Raw genomic sequence first — 16,065 nt, 5'->3', positions numbered from 1 at the left:
ACTATATGTACTTATCCTAACGTCTGATGAAATGACTCTACAGAACAAAGCTTGGTCCATAGTCATAGGATCTACCATTCTAGTCTTGGTCCATAGTCATAGGATCTACCATTCTAGTCTTGGTCCATAGTCATAGGATCTACCATTCTAGTCTTGGTCTATAGTCATAGGATCTACCATTCTAGTCTTGGTCTGAGTTGATCTACCATTCTAGTCTTGGTCCATAGTCATTGGATCTACCATTCTAGTCTTGGTCTGATTTGATCTACCATTCTAGTCTTGGTTCATAGTCATAGGATCTACCATTCTAGTCTTGGTCTGAGTTGATCTACCATTCTAGTCTTGGTCCATAGTCATAGGATCTACCATTCTAGTCTTGGTCCATAGTCATAGGATCTACCATTCTAGTCTTGGTTCATAGTCATAGGATCTACCATTCTAGTCTTGGTCTGAGTTGATCTACCATTCTAGTCTTGGTCCATAGTCATAGGATCTACCATTCTAGTCTTGGTCTATAGTCATAGGATCTACCATTCTAGTCTTGGTCTGAGTTGATCTACCATTCTAGTCTTGGTCCATAGTCATTGGATCTACCATTCTAGTCTTGGTCTGAGTTGATCTACCATTCTAGTCTTGGTTCATAGTCATAGGATCTACCATTCTAGTCTTGGTCTGAGTTGATCTACCATTCTAGTCTTGGTCCATAGTCATAGGATCTACCATTCTAGTCTTGGTCTGAGTTGATCTACCATTCTAGTCTTGGTCCATAGTCATAGGATCTACCATTCTAGTCTTGGTCTGTTGATCTACCATTCTAGTCTTGGTCTGAGTTGATCTACCATTCTAGTCTTGGTCCATAGTCATAGGATCTACCATTCTAGTCTTGGTCCATAGTCATAGGATCTACCATTCTAGACTTGGTCTGAGTTGATCTATCATTCTAGTCTTGGTCCATAGTCATAGGATCTACCATTCTAGTCTTGGTCTGAGTTGATCTACCATTCTAGTCTTGGTCTGTTGATCTACCATTCTAGTCTTGGTCCATAGTCATAGGATCTACCATTCTAGTCTTGGTCTGTTGATCTACCATTCTAGTCTCAGTCCAAGACTCACTCTAGCCACTGTCTGTTGTTGATATCAGTCTCACAGCAACTATGTCTGTTGTTGATATCAGTCTCTCAGCCACTATGTCTGTTGTTGATAGTCTCTCATCCACTATGTCTGTTGTTGATAGTCTCTCAGCCACTATGTCTGTTGTTGATATCAGTCTCTCAGCCACTATGTCTGTTGTTGATATCAGTCTCTCAGCCACTATGTCTGTTGTTGATATCAGTCTCTCAGCCACTATGTCTGTTGTTGATATCAGTCTCTCAGCCACTATGTCTGTTGTTGATAGTCTCTCAGCCACTATGTCTGTTGTTGATATTATTTCACAATTCCTGACATTTTAATCCTAGTAAAAATTCCCTGTTTTAGGTCAGTTAGGATCACCACTTTATTTTAAGAATGTGAAATGCCAGAATAAGAGTAGAGAGAATGATTTATTTGAGCTTTTATTTTTTTCATCACATTCCCAGTGGGTCAGAAAATTACATAGACTCAATTAGTAGTTGGTACCATTGCCTTTAAATGGTTTAAATTAGGTCAAACGTTTCGGGTAGCCTTCCACAAGCTTCCCACAATAAGATGGGTGAATTTTGGCCCATTCCTCCTGACTGAGCTGGTGTAACTGAGTCAGGTTGGTAAGCCTCTTTGCTCGCACACGCTTTTTCAGTTCTGCCCACACATTTTCTATAGGATTGAGGTCAGGGCTGATTTATTTTGATTTTCCCATGATGTCAAGCCAAGAGGCAAGGCCTTGAAATATATCCACAGGTACACCTCCAATTGACTCAAATGATGTCAATAAGCCTATCAGAAACTTCTAAAGCCATGACACCATTTTCTGGAATTGTCCAAGCTGTTTAAAGGCACAGTCAACTTAGTGTAACTTAGTGCCAAAACTGTAGTTTGTTAACAAGAAATTAGTGGAGTGGTTGAAAAACTAGTTTTAATGACTCCAACCTGAGTGTATTTAAACTTTTGACTTCAACTGTATGTTGTTGATATCAGCCACAATATCTGTTGTTGATATCAGCACACTATATCTGTTGTTGATATCAGCCACTATGTCTGTTGTTGATATCAGCCACTATATCTGTTGTTGATATCAGCCAGTATATAAGTTGTTGATATCAGCCACTATGTCTGTTGTTGAAATCAGTCTATCAGTCAAGATGTCTGTTGTTGATATGTCTATCGGCTACCTTGTCTGTTGATGATGTCAGTCTATCAGCTACTCTATCTGTTGTTGATATCAGCCACTAGGCCTCTTGTTAATATCAGTCTGTCAGCCACTATATCTGTTGTTGATATCAGCCACTATATATGTTGTTGATATCAGCCACTATGTCTGTTGTTGATATCAGCCACTATATCTGTTGTTGATATCAGCCACTATGTCTGTTGTTGATATCAGCCACTATATCTGTTGTTGATATCAGTCTATCAGCCACTATATCTGTTGTTGATATCAGCCACTATATATGTTGTTGATATCAGTCTATCAGCCACTATATCTGTTGTTGATATCAGCCACTATATCTGTTGTTGATATCAGCCACTATATATGTTGTTGATATCAGCCACTATGTCTGTTGTTGATATCAGCCACTATATATGTTGTTGATATCAGCCACTATATCTGTTGTTGATATCAGCCACTATATCTGTTGTTGATATCAGCCACTATATCTGTTGTTGATATCAGCCACTATGTCTGTTGTTGATATCAGCCAGTATATAAGTTGTTGATATCAGCCACTATATATGTTGTTGATATCAGCCACTATGTCTGTTGTTGATATCAGCCACTATATATGTTGTTGATATCAGTCTATCAGCCACTATATCTGTTGTTGATATCAGCCACTATATCTGTTGTTGATATCAGCCACTATATATGTTGTTGATATCAGTCACTATATCTGTTGTTGATATCAGCCACTATATATGTTGTTGATATCAGCCACTATATATGTTGTTGATATCAGCCACTATGTCTGTTGTTGATATCAGCCACTATATCTGTTGTTGATATCAGCCACTATGTCTGTTGTTGATATCAGCCACTATATATGTTGTTGATATCAGCCACTATGTCTGTTGTTGATATCAGCCACTGTCTGTTGTTGAAATCAGCCACTATATCTGTTGTTGATATCAGCCACTATAAATGTTGTTGATATCAGTCTATCAGCCACTATATCTGTTGTTGATATCAGCCACTATAAATGTTGTTGAAATCAGCCACTGTCTGTTGTTGATATCAGCCACTATATCTGTTGTTGATATCAGCCACTATATCTGTTGTTGATATCAGCCACTATATCTGTTGTTGATATCAGCCACTATATCTGTTGTTGATATCAGCCACTATGTCTGTTGTTGAAATCAGCCACTGTCTGTTGTTGATATCAGCCACTATATATGTTGTTGATATCAGCCACTATATATGTTGTTGATATCAGCCACTATGTCTGTTGTTGATATCAGCCACTATATCTGTTGTTGATATCAGCCACTATATCTGTTGTTGATATCAGCCACTATGTCTGTTGTTGATATCAGCCACTATATCTGTTGTTGATATCAGCCACTATATCTGTTGTTGAAATCAGCCACTATGTCTGTTGTTGATATCAGCCACTATATATGTTGTTGATTTCAGCCACTATATCTGTAGTTGATATCAGCCACTATATCTGTTGTTGATATCAGCCACTATAAATGTTGTTGATATCAGCCACTATGTCTGTTGTTGATATCAGCCACTATATATGTTGTTGATATCAGCCACTATGTCTGTTGTTGATATCAGTCTATCAGCCACTATATCTGTTGTTGATATCAGCCACTATGTCTGTTGTTGATATCAGTCTATCAGCCACTATATCTGTTGTTGATATCAGTCTATCAGCCACTATATCTGTTGTTGATATCAGTCTATCAGCCACTATGTCTGTTGTTTTTATCAGTCAGCCACTATGGAATGTAACATCCCCTCCTGTTTCTCTCTCGTCTGCTCTGTCCAGGTTTACGACTTGAGCAAGAAGCCCGATGACGGCATGAACGCCATCAGGTTAGTTACAACAGTCCCATTAGTGTTTCGGGTCCGAACCCTGAGTGTTACCAACATTCCCGTTAGTGGTTAGGGTCTGCACCCTGAGTGTTACCAACAGTCCCGTTAGTGGTTAGGCTCAGGACCCTGAGTGTTACCAACAGTCCTGTTTGTGGTTAGGGTCAGGACCCTGAGTGTTACCAACAGTCCCATTAGTGGTTAGGGTCAGGACCCTGAGTGTTACCAACAGTCCCGTTAGTGGTTAGGGTCAGGACCCTGAGTGTTACCAACAGTCCCATTAGTGGTTAGGGTCAGGACCCTGAGTGTTACCAACAGTCCCGTTAGTGGTTAGGGTCAGGACCCTGAGTGTTACCAACAGTCCCATTAGTGGTTAGGGTCAGGACCCTGAGTGTTACCAACAGTTCCGTTAGGGTCAGGACCCTGAGTGTTACCAACAGTCCTGTTAGTGGTTAGGGTCTGGGTTCTGAACTGATCAATGAGTTATCCATCTAAAGTGTTGCTGACCTGTTGTTTTGCTCTTTCATACCGTAGATTTGTGAATGGTTTGGGCAGTCCGTTGAACGTTACGTTGGGAGTCGGTGACATCGCTCCTCTGTCTGTCTCCAACTACAGTCTGGTTCCACAGGGAAAGTGAGTGGCTTTTTGCTTCATATCAACACACATTCATACCGTATGGGGGGGGACAAGGAGAGAGCTCTGATTGGCTGTTGTGTGTCTCAGGGCGGAATTTACCATCATGAACAGTGGTGGTGCATCGTGTCTGTACTCTAAAGAGCTGGGCTTTGGCAGCGCCTTCACCCTCGTCATACCATCCACATTCAACATTGGAATCCCTGATGTAAGTCCTCTATCCTATAACCCCTGATACCTAACCCTCAACCAAACTAGCAATGTGCTCTGTCTGATTGTGTGGTGAAGGCCCATGTTGGGCTGTTTACCAGGGTTTTACAGCATGTTTTCTGTTTGCTGTGTCTGATTGTGTGGTGAAGGCCCATGTTGGGCTGTTTACCAGGGTTTTACAGCAGGTTTTCTGTTTGCTGTGTCTGATTGTGTGGTGAAGGCCCATGTTGGGCTGTTTACCAGGGTTTTACAGCAGGTTTTCTGTTTGCTGTGTCTGATTGTGTGGTGAAGGCCCATGTTGGCCTGTTTACCAGGGTTTTAAAACATGTGTTTCTGTTGTTTCCTGTGTATTCTTTTTGTAGTAATAGTGTGTCATGTGTTGATTACTGTGTCCAGTGTTGGCAGGCCATCCAGGTGGTAGAAGACATCAAGCCCAACACCATCCACATGGGCTGGCAGATCCCTCAGTACTTCCTCATGACAGCAGGAGAGGTGGTGTTCTCTGTGACTGGCCTGGAGTTCTCCTACTCGCAGGTAGGGGGCGCCACTGTCCTCTATCACCCGTCACACTAGCCTTGATCTCTAGTGGCTCTCTTCTCTGTCATCCAAACACAACTCAACTCCGACCTGTTACTGTGTCAATTAACTTTCAATTCTCATCTCAACCCAAAACCTAATGCACACCTCTTCTTGCTCTGCAGGCACCTAGCAACATGAAGTCAGTGCTGCAGGCTGGTTGGCTGTTCACCGTCGCTGTGGGAAACATCATAGTGCTGATTGTTGCCGAGGCAGCACAGCTCCCAGATCAGGTTACTACAGATCTTCTAACCTCTAGAACCCTATAAAACCCTCTAAACAATACTGACCACTGTACTGAGGTCAGATTGGGCCTAAGTTCATTGATATCTAAACCTTGTTGTCTGTGTGTTCCAGGGGGCAGAGTAGTGGTGATATTAACCCCTGTGTGTCTGTGTGTTCCAGGGGGTAGAGTAGTGATATTAACCCCTGTGTGTTCCAGGGGGCAGAGTAGTGATATTAACCCCTGTGTGTTCCAGGGGGCAGAGTAGTGATATTAACCCCTGTGTGTTCCAGGGGGCAGAGTAGTGATATTAACCCCTGTGTGTCTGTGTGTTCCAGGGGGCAGAGTAGTGATATTAACTCCTGTGTGTTCCAGGGGGTAGAGTAGTGATATTAACCCCTGCGTGTCTGTGTGTTCCAGGGGGCAGAGTAGTGATATTAACCACTGTGTGTTCCAGGGGGTAGAGTAGTGATATTAACCCCTGTGTGTTCCAGGGGGCAGAGTAGTGATATTAACCCCTGTGTGTTCCAGGGGGCAGAGTAGTGATATTAACCCCTGTGTGTTCCAGGGGGTAGAGTAGTGATATTAACCCCTGTGTGTTCCAGGGGGCAGAGTGGTGATATTAACCCCTGTGTGTTCCAGGGGGAAGAGTAATTATATTAACCCCTGTGTGATCCAGGGGGCAGAGTAGTGATATTAACCCCTGTGTGTTCCAGGGGGCAGAGTAGTGATATTAACCCCTGTGTGTCTGTGTGTTCCAGGGGGCAGAGTAGTGATATTAACCCCTGTGTGTTCCAGGGGGCAGAGTAGTGATATCAACCCCTGTGTGTTCCAGGTGGCAGAGTAGTGATATTAACCCCTGTGTGTTCCAGGGGGTAGAGTAGTGATATTAACCCCTGTGTGTTCCAGGGGGTAGAGTAGTGATATTAACCCCTGTGTGTTCCAGGGGGCAGAGTAGTGATATTAACCCCTGTGTGTTCCAGGGGGCAGAGTAGTGATATTAACCCCTGTGTGTTCCAGGTGGCAGAGTAGTGATATTAACCCCTGTGTGTTCCAGGGGGCAGAGTAGTGATATTAACTCCTGTGTGTCTGTGTGTTCCAGGGGGAAGAGTAGTGATATTAACCCCTGTGTGTCTGTGTGTTCCAGGGGGTAGAGTAGTGATATTAACCCCTGTGTGTTCCAGGGGGCAGAGTAGTGATATTAACCCCTGTGTGGCTGTGTGTTCCAGGGGGCAGAGTAGTGATATTAACCCCTGTGTGTCTGTGTGTTCCAGGGGGTAGAGTAGTGATATTAAACCCTGTGTGTTCCAGGGGGCAGAGTAGTGATATTAACCCCTGTGTGTTCCAGGGGGCAGAGTAATGATATTAACCCCTGTGTGTTCCAGGGGGTAGAGTAGTGATATTAACCCCTGTGTGTTCCAGGGGGCAGAGTAGTGATATTAACCCCTGTGTGTTCCAGGGGGCAGAGTAGTGATATTAACCCCTGTGTGTTCCAGGTGGCAGAGTAGTGATATTAACCCCTGTGTGTTCCAGGGGGCAGAGTAGTGATATTAACCCCTGTGTGTCAGTGTGTTCCAGGGGGTAGAGTAGTGATATTAACCCCTGTGTGTTCCAGGGGGCAGAGTAGTGATATTAACCCCGGTGTGTCTGTGTGTTCCAGGGGGCAGAGTAGTGATATTAACCCCTGTGTGTCTTTGTGTTCTAGGGGGCAGAGTAGTGATATTAACCCCTGTGTGTTCCAGGGGGCAGAGTAGTGATATTCACCCCTGTGTGTTCCAGGGGGTAGAGTAGTGATATTAACCCCTGTGTGTTCCAGGGGGTAGAGTAGTGATATTAACCCCTGTGTGTTCCAGGGGGCAGAGTAGTGATATTAACCCATGTGTGTTCCATGGGGCAGAGTAGTGATATTAACCCCTGTGTGTTCCAGGGGGTAGAGTAATGATATTAACCCCTGTGTGTTCCAGGGGGCAGAGTAGTGATATTAACCCATGTGTGTTCCATGGGGCAGAGTAGTGATATTAACCCCTGTGTGTTCCAGGGGGTAGAGTAGTGATATTAACCCCTGTGTGTTCCAGGGGGCAGAGTAGTGATATTAACCCCTGTGTGTTCCAGGGGGCAGAGTAGTGATATTAACCCCTGTGTGTTCCAGGGGGCAGAGTAGTGATATTAACCCCTGTGTGTTCCAGGGGGCAGAGTAATGATATTAACCCCTGTGTGATCCAGGGGGCAGAGTAGTGATATTAACCCTGTGTGTTCCAGGGGGCAGAGTAGTGATATTAACCCCTGTGTGTTCCAGGGGGCAGAGTAGTGATATTAACCCCTGTGTGTTCCAGGTGGCAGAGTAGTGATATTAACCCCTGTGTGTTCCAGGGGGTAGAGTAGTGATATTAACCCCTGTGTGTTCCAGGGGGTAGAGTAGTGATATTAACCCCTGTGTGTTCCAGGGGGCAGAGTAGTGATATTAACCCCTGTGTGTTCCAGGGGGCAGAGTAGTGATATTAACCCCTGTGTGTTCCAGGTGGCAGAGTAGTGATATTAACCCCTGTGTGTTCCAGGGGGCAGAGTAGTGATATTAACTCCTGTGTGTCTGTGTGTTCCAGGGGGAAGAGTAGTGATATTAACCCCTGTGTGTCTGTGTGTTCCAGGGGGTAGAGTAGTGATATTAACCCCTGTGTGTTCCAGGGGGCAGAGTAGTGATATTAACCCCTGTGTGGCTGTGTGTTCCAGGGAGCAGAGTAGTGATATTAACCCCTGTGTGTCTGTGTGTTCCAGGGGGTAGAGTAGTGATATTAACCCCTGTGTGTTCCAGGGGGCAGAGTAGTGATATTAACCCCTGTGTGTTCCAGGGGGCAGAGTAATGATATTAACCCCTGTGTGTTCCAGGGGGTAGAGTAGTGATATTAACCCCTGTGTGTTCCAGGGGGTAGAGTAGTGATATTAACCCCTGTGTGTTCCAGGGGGTAGAGTAGTGATATTAACCCCTGTGTGTTCCAGGGGGTAGAGTAGTGATATTAACCCCTGTGTGTCTGTGTGTTCCAGTGGGCAGAATAGTGATATTAACCCCTGTGTGTTCCATGGGGCAGAGTAATGATATGAACCCCTGTGTGTTCCAGGGGGCAGAGTAGTGATATTAACCCTGGTGTGTCTGTGTGTTCCAGGGGGCAGAGTAGTGATATTAACCCCTGTGTGTCTTTGTGTTCTAGGGGGCAGAGTAGTGATATTAACCCCTGTGTGTTCCAGGGGGTAGAGTAGTGATATTAACCCCTGTGTGTTCCAGGGGGTAGAGTAGTGATATTAACCCCTGTGTGTTCCAGGGGGCAGAGTAGTGATATTAACCCCTGTGTGTTCCAGGGGGCAGAGTAGTGATATTAACCCCTGTGTGTTCCAGGTGGCAGAGTAGTGATATTAACCCCTGTGTGTTCCAGGGGGCAGAGTAGTTATATTAACCCCTGTGTGTCTGTGTGTTCCAGGGGGTAGAGTAGTGATATTAACCCCTGTGTGTTCCAGGGGGCAGAGTGGTGATATTAACCCCTGTATGGCTGTGTGTTCCAGGGGGCAGAGTAGTGATATTAACCCCTGTGTGTCTGTGTGTTCCAGGTGGTAGAGTAGTGATATTAACCCCTGTGTGTTCCAGGGGGCAGAGTAGTGATATTAACCCCTGTGTGTTCCAGGGGGCAGAGTAATGATATTAACCCCTGTGTGTTCCAGGGGGTAGAGTAGTGATATTAACCCTTGTGTGTTCCAGGGGGTAGAGTAGTGATATTAACCCCTGTGTGTTCCAGGGGGTAGAGTAGTGATATTAACCCCTGTGTGTTCCAGGGGGTAGAGTAGTGATATTAACCCCTGTGTGTCTGTGTGTTCCAGTGGGCAGAATAGTGATATTAACCCCTGTGTGTTCCATGGGGCAGAGTAATGATATGAACCCCTGTGTGTTCCAGGGGGCAGAGTAGTGATATTAACCCTGGTGTGTCTGTGTGTTCCAGGGGGCAGAGTAGTGATATTAACCCCTGTGTGTCTTTGTGTTCTAGGGGGCAGAGTAGTGATATTAACCCCTGTGTGTTCCAGGGGGCAGAGTAGTGATATTCACCCCTGTGTGTTCCAGGGGGTAGAGTAGTGATATTAACCCCTGTGTGTTCCAGGGGGTAGAGTAGTGATATTAACCCCTGTGTGTTCCAGGGGGCAGAGTAGTGATATTAACCCATGTGTGTTCCATGGGGCAGAGTAGTGATATTAACCCCTGTGTGTTCCAGGGGTAGAGTAGTGATATTAACCCCTGTGTGTCTGCGTGTTCCAGTGGGCAGAATAGTGATATCAACCCCTGTGTGTTCCAGGTGGCAGAGTAGTGATATTATCCCCTGTGTGTTCCAGGGGGTAGAGTAGTGATATTAACCCCTGTGTGTTCCAGGGGGTAGAGTAGTGATATTAACCCCTGTGTGTTCCAGGGGGCAGAGTAGTGATATTAACCCCTGTGTGTTCCAGGGGGCAGAGTAGTGATATTAACCCCTGTGTGTTCCAGGTGGCAGAGTAGTGATATTAACCCCTGTGTGTTCCAGGGGGCAGAGTAGTGATATTAACCCCTGTGTGTCTGTGTGTTCCAGGGGGAAGAGTAGTGATATTAACCCCTGTGTGTCTGTGTGTTCCAGGGGGTAGAGTAGTGATATTAACCCCTGTGTGTTCCAGGGGGCAGAGTAGTGATATTAACCCCTGTATGGCTGTGTGTTCCAGGGGGCAGAGTAGTGATATTAACCCCTGTGTGTCTGTGTGTTCCAGGGGTAGAGTAGTGATATTAACCCCTGTGTGTTCCAGGGGGCAGAGTAGTGATATTAACCCCTGTGTGTTCCAGGGGGCAGAGTAATGATATTAACCCCTGTGTGTTCCAGGGGGTAGAGTAGTGATATTAACCCCTGTGTGTTCCAGGGGGTAGAGTAGTGATATTAACCCCTGTGTGTTCCAGGGGGTAGAGTAGTGATATTAACCCCTGTGTGTTCCAGGGGGTAGAGTAGTGATATTAACCCCTGTGTGTCTGTGTGTTCCAGTGGGCAGAATAGTGATATTAACCCCTGTGTGTTCCATGGGGCAGAGTAATGATATGAACCCCTGTGTGTTCCAGGGGGCAGAGTACTGATATTAACCCCGGTGTGTCTGTGTGTTCCAGGGGGCAGAGTAGTGATATTAACCCCTGTGTGCCTTTGTGTTCTAGGGGGCAGAGTAGTGATATTAACCCCTGTGTGTTCCAGGGGGTAGAGTAGTGATATTCACCCCTGTGTGTTCCAGGGGGTAGAGTAGTGATATTAACCCCTGTGTGTTCCAGGGGGCAGAGTAGTGATATTAACCCCTGTGTGTTCCATGGGGCAGAGTAGTGATATTAACCCCTGTGTGTTCCAGGGGGTAGAGTAGTGATATTAACCCCTGTGTGTCTGTGTGTTCCAGTGGGCATAATAGTGATATCAACCCCTGTGTGTTCCAGGGGGCAGAGTAATGATATTAACCCCTGTGTGTTCCAGGGGGTAGAGTAGTGATATTAACCCCGGTGTGTCTGTGTGTTCCAGGGGGCAGAGTAGTGATATTAACCCCTGTGTGTTCCAGGGGGCATAATAGTGATATCAACCCCTGTGTGTTCCATGGGGCAGAGTAATAATATTAACCCCTGTGTGTTCCAGGGGGTAGAGTAGTGATATTAACCCCGGTGTGTCTGTGTGTTCCAGGGGGCAGAGTAGTGATATTAACCCCTGTGTGTTCCAGGGGGCAGAGTAGTGATATTAACCCCTGTGTGTCTGTGTGTTCCAGTGGGCAGAATACATCTTGTTTGCCTCTCTCCTTGCGGTGGTGTGTATTGTGTTCGCCGTCATGTCCTACTTCTACACCTACACTGACCCAGCGGAGATCGAGGCCCAGTTCAGCCAGCCGGAACACGAGCCGGAGGAGAAGAAGAGAGATCGGGTTGAGATGGAGAGAAAGGACTCAGACTGCAGCAAGAGCAGCAAGGGTTCTGACAAGAAGAAGAGGGATTCTGTTGTTGAGCAGCATAACCAAGACGTCAAACAGAGCAAGATGTAAAACTCCCCATTCACACCACTTCCTCCTCCTGAACCAATCAGAGGTCTCAGGGAGAGAACCATTGGAACTTAATCTTATGAACATTAATCCTTCGATACAGCTTTATGGGCAAATTTTGACTTTGATATATTGTAAATAATTTTTTACAACGATTTATTTTGCACCATTTAGCAAAAGCAACATTATGAATGTATTTTTGCTCATCATAATTTATTCAAAAGAGGACATACTGTATGAATGACCATTCCTATTCATTTCCCAGTACAGTGTTTTGTGTGCTGGATATGTAGTTGTTTTGGGTTTGATGTTGCCAGGGACTCTTGGTATTAATTCCACACCAAGTGAGTCCCTGGCAGTCAAGTGCTTCAATAAAGAGGATGAGTCTAACTTTGTGTGGTGATATTGTTAGCCAGGTGTAAGGTAATCATCCAAACCGTAGCAAACCACTTTGTTTTGCAATGAAAATTAGTTTATTTTGGACAAAATCAGACCGCTCCATCCCAGTTCAGACCGCTCCATCCCAGTTCAGACCGCTCCATCCCAGATCAGACCGCTCCATCCCAGTTCAGACCGCTCCATCCCAGATCAGACCGCTCCATCCCAGATCAGACCGCTCCATCCCAGTTCAGACCGCTCCATCCCAGATCAGACCGCTCCATCCCAGTTCAGACCGCTCCATCCCAGATCAGACCGCTCCATCCCAGATCAGACCGCTCCATCCAAGTTCAGACCGCTCCATCCCAGATCAGACCGCTCCATCCCAGTTCAGACCGCTCCATCCCAGTTCAGACCGCTCCATCCCAGTTCAGACCGCTCCATCCCAGTTCAGACCGCTCCATCCCAGTTCAGACCGCTCCATCCCAGATCAGACCGCTCCATCCCAGTTCAGACCGCTCCATCCCAGTTAGGTTTGGTTCCTAGGGCGGAATTCCAACCCGAGGTAAGCGCCCTTAAATGGAACGTCATTCCCTTTTTATGCAGTTTTCTCTCTACGTGTTTTCTGACCTTGAACTTCAGCACGATAACAGCTTTCTTAGCTGTTGATAAGAGCTAGGTAAATGAGTAAGCCATTTGTATAAGAGGATTGTAAATTATATATACACACAACATGCAACAATTTCAAATACTTTACTGAGATACAGTTCACATAAGGAAATCAATCAGTCAATTGAAATACATTCATTATGCCCTATACTATGGATTTCACGTGCCTGAGAATGCAGATAGCTTAAAAAAAGGTAGGGGCATGGATCAGAAAACCAGTCAGGTTCTGGTGTGACCACCATTTACCTTGTGCAGCGTGATGCATAGAGCTGATCAGGCTGATGATTGTGAATGTCCCATTCCTTTTCAATGGCTGTGTGGAGTTTGATGTTGGCAGGAACTAGAACACAAACGGCTGTACATCTACTAGGGCCAAGATGTCCAGGCGTACCACAGGGTTGGATAATTAGACCTTGTTATTCCTCATCTATATCAATAACCTGACTGCTGGGTCTTCTAACATACTAATCTATATCAATAACCTTACTGCTGGGTCTTCTACCATACTAATCTATATCAATAACCTTGCTGCGGGGTCTTCTACCATACTAATCTATATCAATAACCTGACTGCTGGGTCTTCTACCATACTAATCTATATCAATAACCTTACTGCTGGGTCTTCTACCATACTAATCTATATCAATAACCTTGCTGCGGGGTCTTCTACCATACTAATCTATATCAATAACCTGACTGCTGGGTCTTCTACCATACTAATCTATATCAATAACCTGACTGCTGGGTCTTCTACCATACTAATCTATATCAATAACCTTACTGCTGGGTCTTCTACCATACTAATCTATATCAATAACCTTGCTGCGGGGTCTTCTACCATACTAATCTATATCAATAACCTGACTGCTGGGTCTTCTACCATACTAATCTATATCAATAACTTTACTGCTGGGTCTTCTACCATACTAATCTATATCAATAACCTGCTGGGTTATAACCTGAAATTATGTATTACATAATTAAAACATAATAAAAGAGTGAATCTGAATGTTTGGGAATGAAATGGAACATCCCCTGGATTCCTCTGAGTTGTAACAGTTACCCTGGAACCATCACATTCAATATGTCTGCAGCAAAGTGAGGAAATGTGTTGGTATCAGGGGGTTGGTATCAGGGGGTTGGTATCAGGGGGTTGGCATCAGGGGGTTGGCATCAGGGGGTTGGCATCAGGGGGTTGGTATCAGGGGGTTGGCATCAGGGGGTTGGTATCAGGGGGTTGGTATCAGGGGGTTGGCATCAGGGGGTTGGCATCAGGGGGTTGGCATCAGGGGGTTGGTATCAGGGGGTTGGTATCAGGGGGTTGGTATCAGGGGGTTGGCATCAGGGGGTTGGCATCAGGGGGTTGGTATCAGGGGGTTGGTATCAGGGGGTTGGTATCAGGGGGTTGGTATCAGGGGGTTGGCATCAGGGGGTTGGCATCAGGGGGTTGGTATCAGGGGGTTGGTATCAGGGGGTTGGTATCAGGGGGTTGGCATCAGGGGGTTGGCATCAGGGGGTTGGTATCAGGGGGTTGGTATCAGGGGGTTGGCATCAGGGGGTTGGCATCAGGGGGTTGGTATCAGGGGGTTGGTATCAGGGGGTTGGTTCACCAGGCTTCCTAACTCCATATTAGAGCTTCATTTACCCATATCTCAGTTACTGTAATATTGTCTGCACCAGTACATATGCCTCCTACCTACACCCTCATTATACAAAATACATTTACAAGACAACCCACCTCCTCTCTAATTACCTGGCTCCATCTGCACCTTTGTTTAAGAAACTCAATATTCTGTCTACTTAGGACATTAATGTACACCAATTCGTCTACAAATACTCATACCTCCAAGACAGTTCACCTAAACCATACAATTAATTATTCTAGGTCCCAGTTTACCTAAACCCTTCAATGGATTCTACCAGGTCCCAGTTTACCTAAACCCTTCAATGGATTCTACCAGGTCCCAGTTTACCTAAACCCTTCAATGGATTCTACCAGGTCCCAGTTTACCTAAACCCTTCAATGGATTCTACCAGGTCCCAGTTTACCTAAACCCTTCAATGGATTCTACCAGGTCCCAGTTTACCTAAACCCGTCAATGGATTCTACCAGGTCCCAGTTTACCTAAACCCTTCAATGGATTCTAGCAGGTCCCAGTTTACCTAAACCCTTCAATGGATTCTACCAGGTCCCAGTTTACCTAAACCCTTCAATGGATTCTACCAGGTCCCAGTTTACCTAAACCCTTCAATGGATTCTAGCAGGTCCCAGTTTACCTAAACCCTTCAATGGATTCTACCAGGTCCCAGACAGTTTCCCTAAACCCTTCAATGGATTCTACCAGGTCCCAGTTTACCTAAACCCTTCAATGGATTCTACCAGGTCCCAGACAGTTTACCTAAACCCTTCAATGGATTCTACCAGGTCCCAGTTTACCTAAACCCTTCAATGGATTCTACCAGGTCCCAGTTTACCTAAACCCGTCAATGGATTCTACCAGGTCCCAGTTTACCTAAACCCTTCAATGGATTCTAGCAGGTCCCAGTTTACCTAAACCCTTCAATGGATTCTACCAGGTCCCAGTTTACCTAAACCCTTCAATGGATTCTACCAGGTCCCAGTTTACCTAAACCCGTCAATGGATTCTACCAGGTCCCAGTTTACCTAAACCCGTCAATGGATTTTACCAGGTCCCAGACAGTTTACCTAAACCCTTCAATGGATTCTTCCAGGTTACTGTATATAGTCTGTCTTTTTACTGTTGTTTTTATTTCTTTACCTACCTGTTGTTCACCTAATACTTTTTTTGCACTGTTGGTTAGAGCCTGTAAGTAAGCATTTCACTGTAAGGTCTACACCTGTTGTATTCGGAGCACGTGACAAATAAACGTTGATTTGATTTGATGCCATGCTGTCTGCCATCTGCCCGGTACAGTTGAAACTGGGATTCATCCGTGAAGAGCACACCATTGGCCATCGAAGGTGAGCATTTGCACACTGAAGTCGGTTCCAAAATACTTTGGTTGTGCACAGTTTCAGCAGCTTCCCGCTATACCAACTAAAGGGAACTAACAGTAGATTGGCAGTGTAATATGTGTTGTTATTAGGCCTACTGACAGTACATACTGATAGTGACTAATACAC

At 45.3% G+C, this 16,065-nt stretch overlaps 1 protein-coding gene across 1 annotated transcript in view; it reads left to right on the top strand.

Moving 5' to 3' along the window:
- The window catches only part of LOC110513407 (solute carrier family 15 member 1-like), a 69,211-nt gene extending 56,948 nt beyond the window's left edge, over positions 1-12,263 (top strand). Inside the window, exons 18-23 of the mRNA XM_036972496.1 lie at positions 4,134-4,180; positions 4,712-4,810; positions 4,901-5,018; positions 5,417-5,554; positions 5,722-5,829; positions 11,607-12,263. Coding sequence (XP_036828391.1) covers positions 4,134-4,180; positions 4,712-4,810; positions 4,901-5,018; positions 5,417-5,554; positions 5,722-5,829; positions 11,607-11,876 — 780 coding nt within the window. The 3' untranslated portion in view covers positions 11,877-12,263. The remainder of the gene's footprint in view (positions 1-4,133; positions 4,181-4,711; positions 4,811-4,900; positions 5,019-5,416; positions 5,555-5,721; positions 5,830-11,606) is intronic.
- Positions 12,264-16,065: the final 3,802 nt, after the last annotated feature.

The sequence above is a fragment of the Oncorhynchus mykiss genome, unplaced genomic scaffold (assembly GCF_013265735.2).
Source record: "Oncorhynchus mykiss isolate Arlee unplaced genomic scaffold, USDA_OmykA_1.1 un_scaffold_164, whole genome shotgun sequence".
In the NCBI taxonomy this organism is placed as follows: Eukaryota; Metazoa; Chordata; class Actinopteri; order Salmoniformes; family Salmonidae; genus Oncorhynchus; species Oncorhynchus mykiss.
Note: the sequence above shows the minus strand (reverse complement) of the source record. Positions and strands in the feature narration are given on the sequence as shown.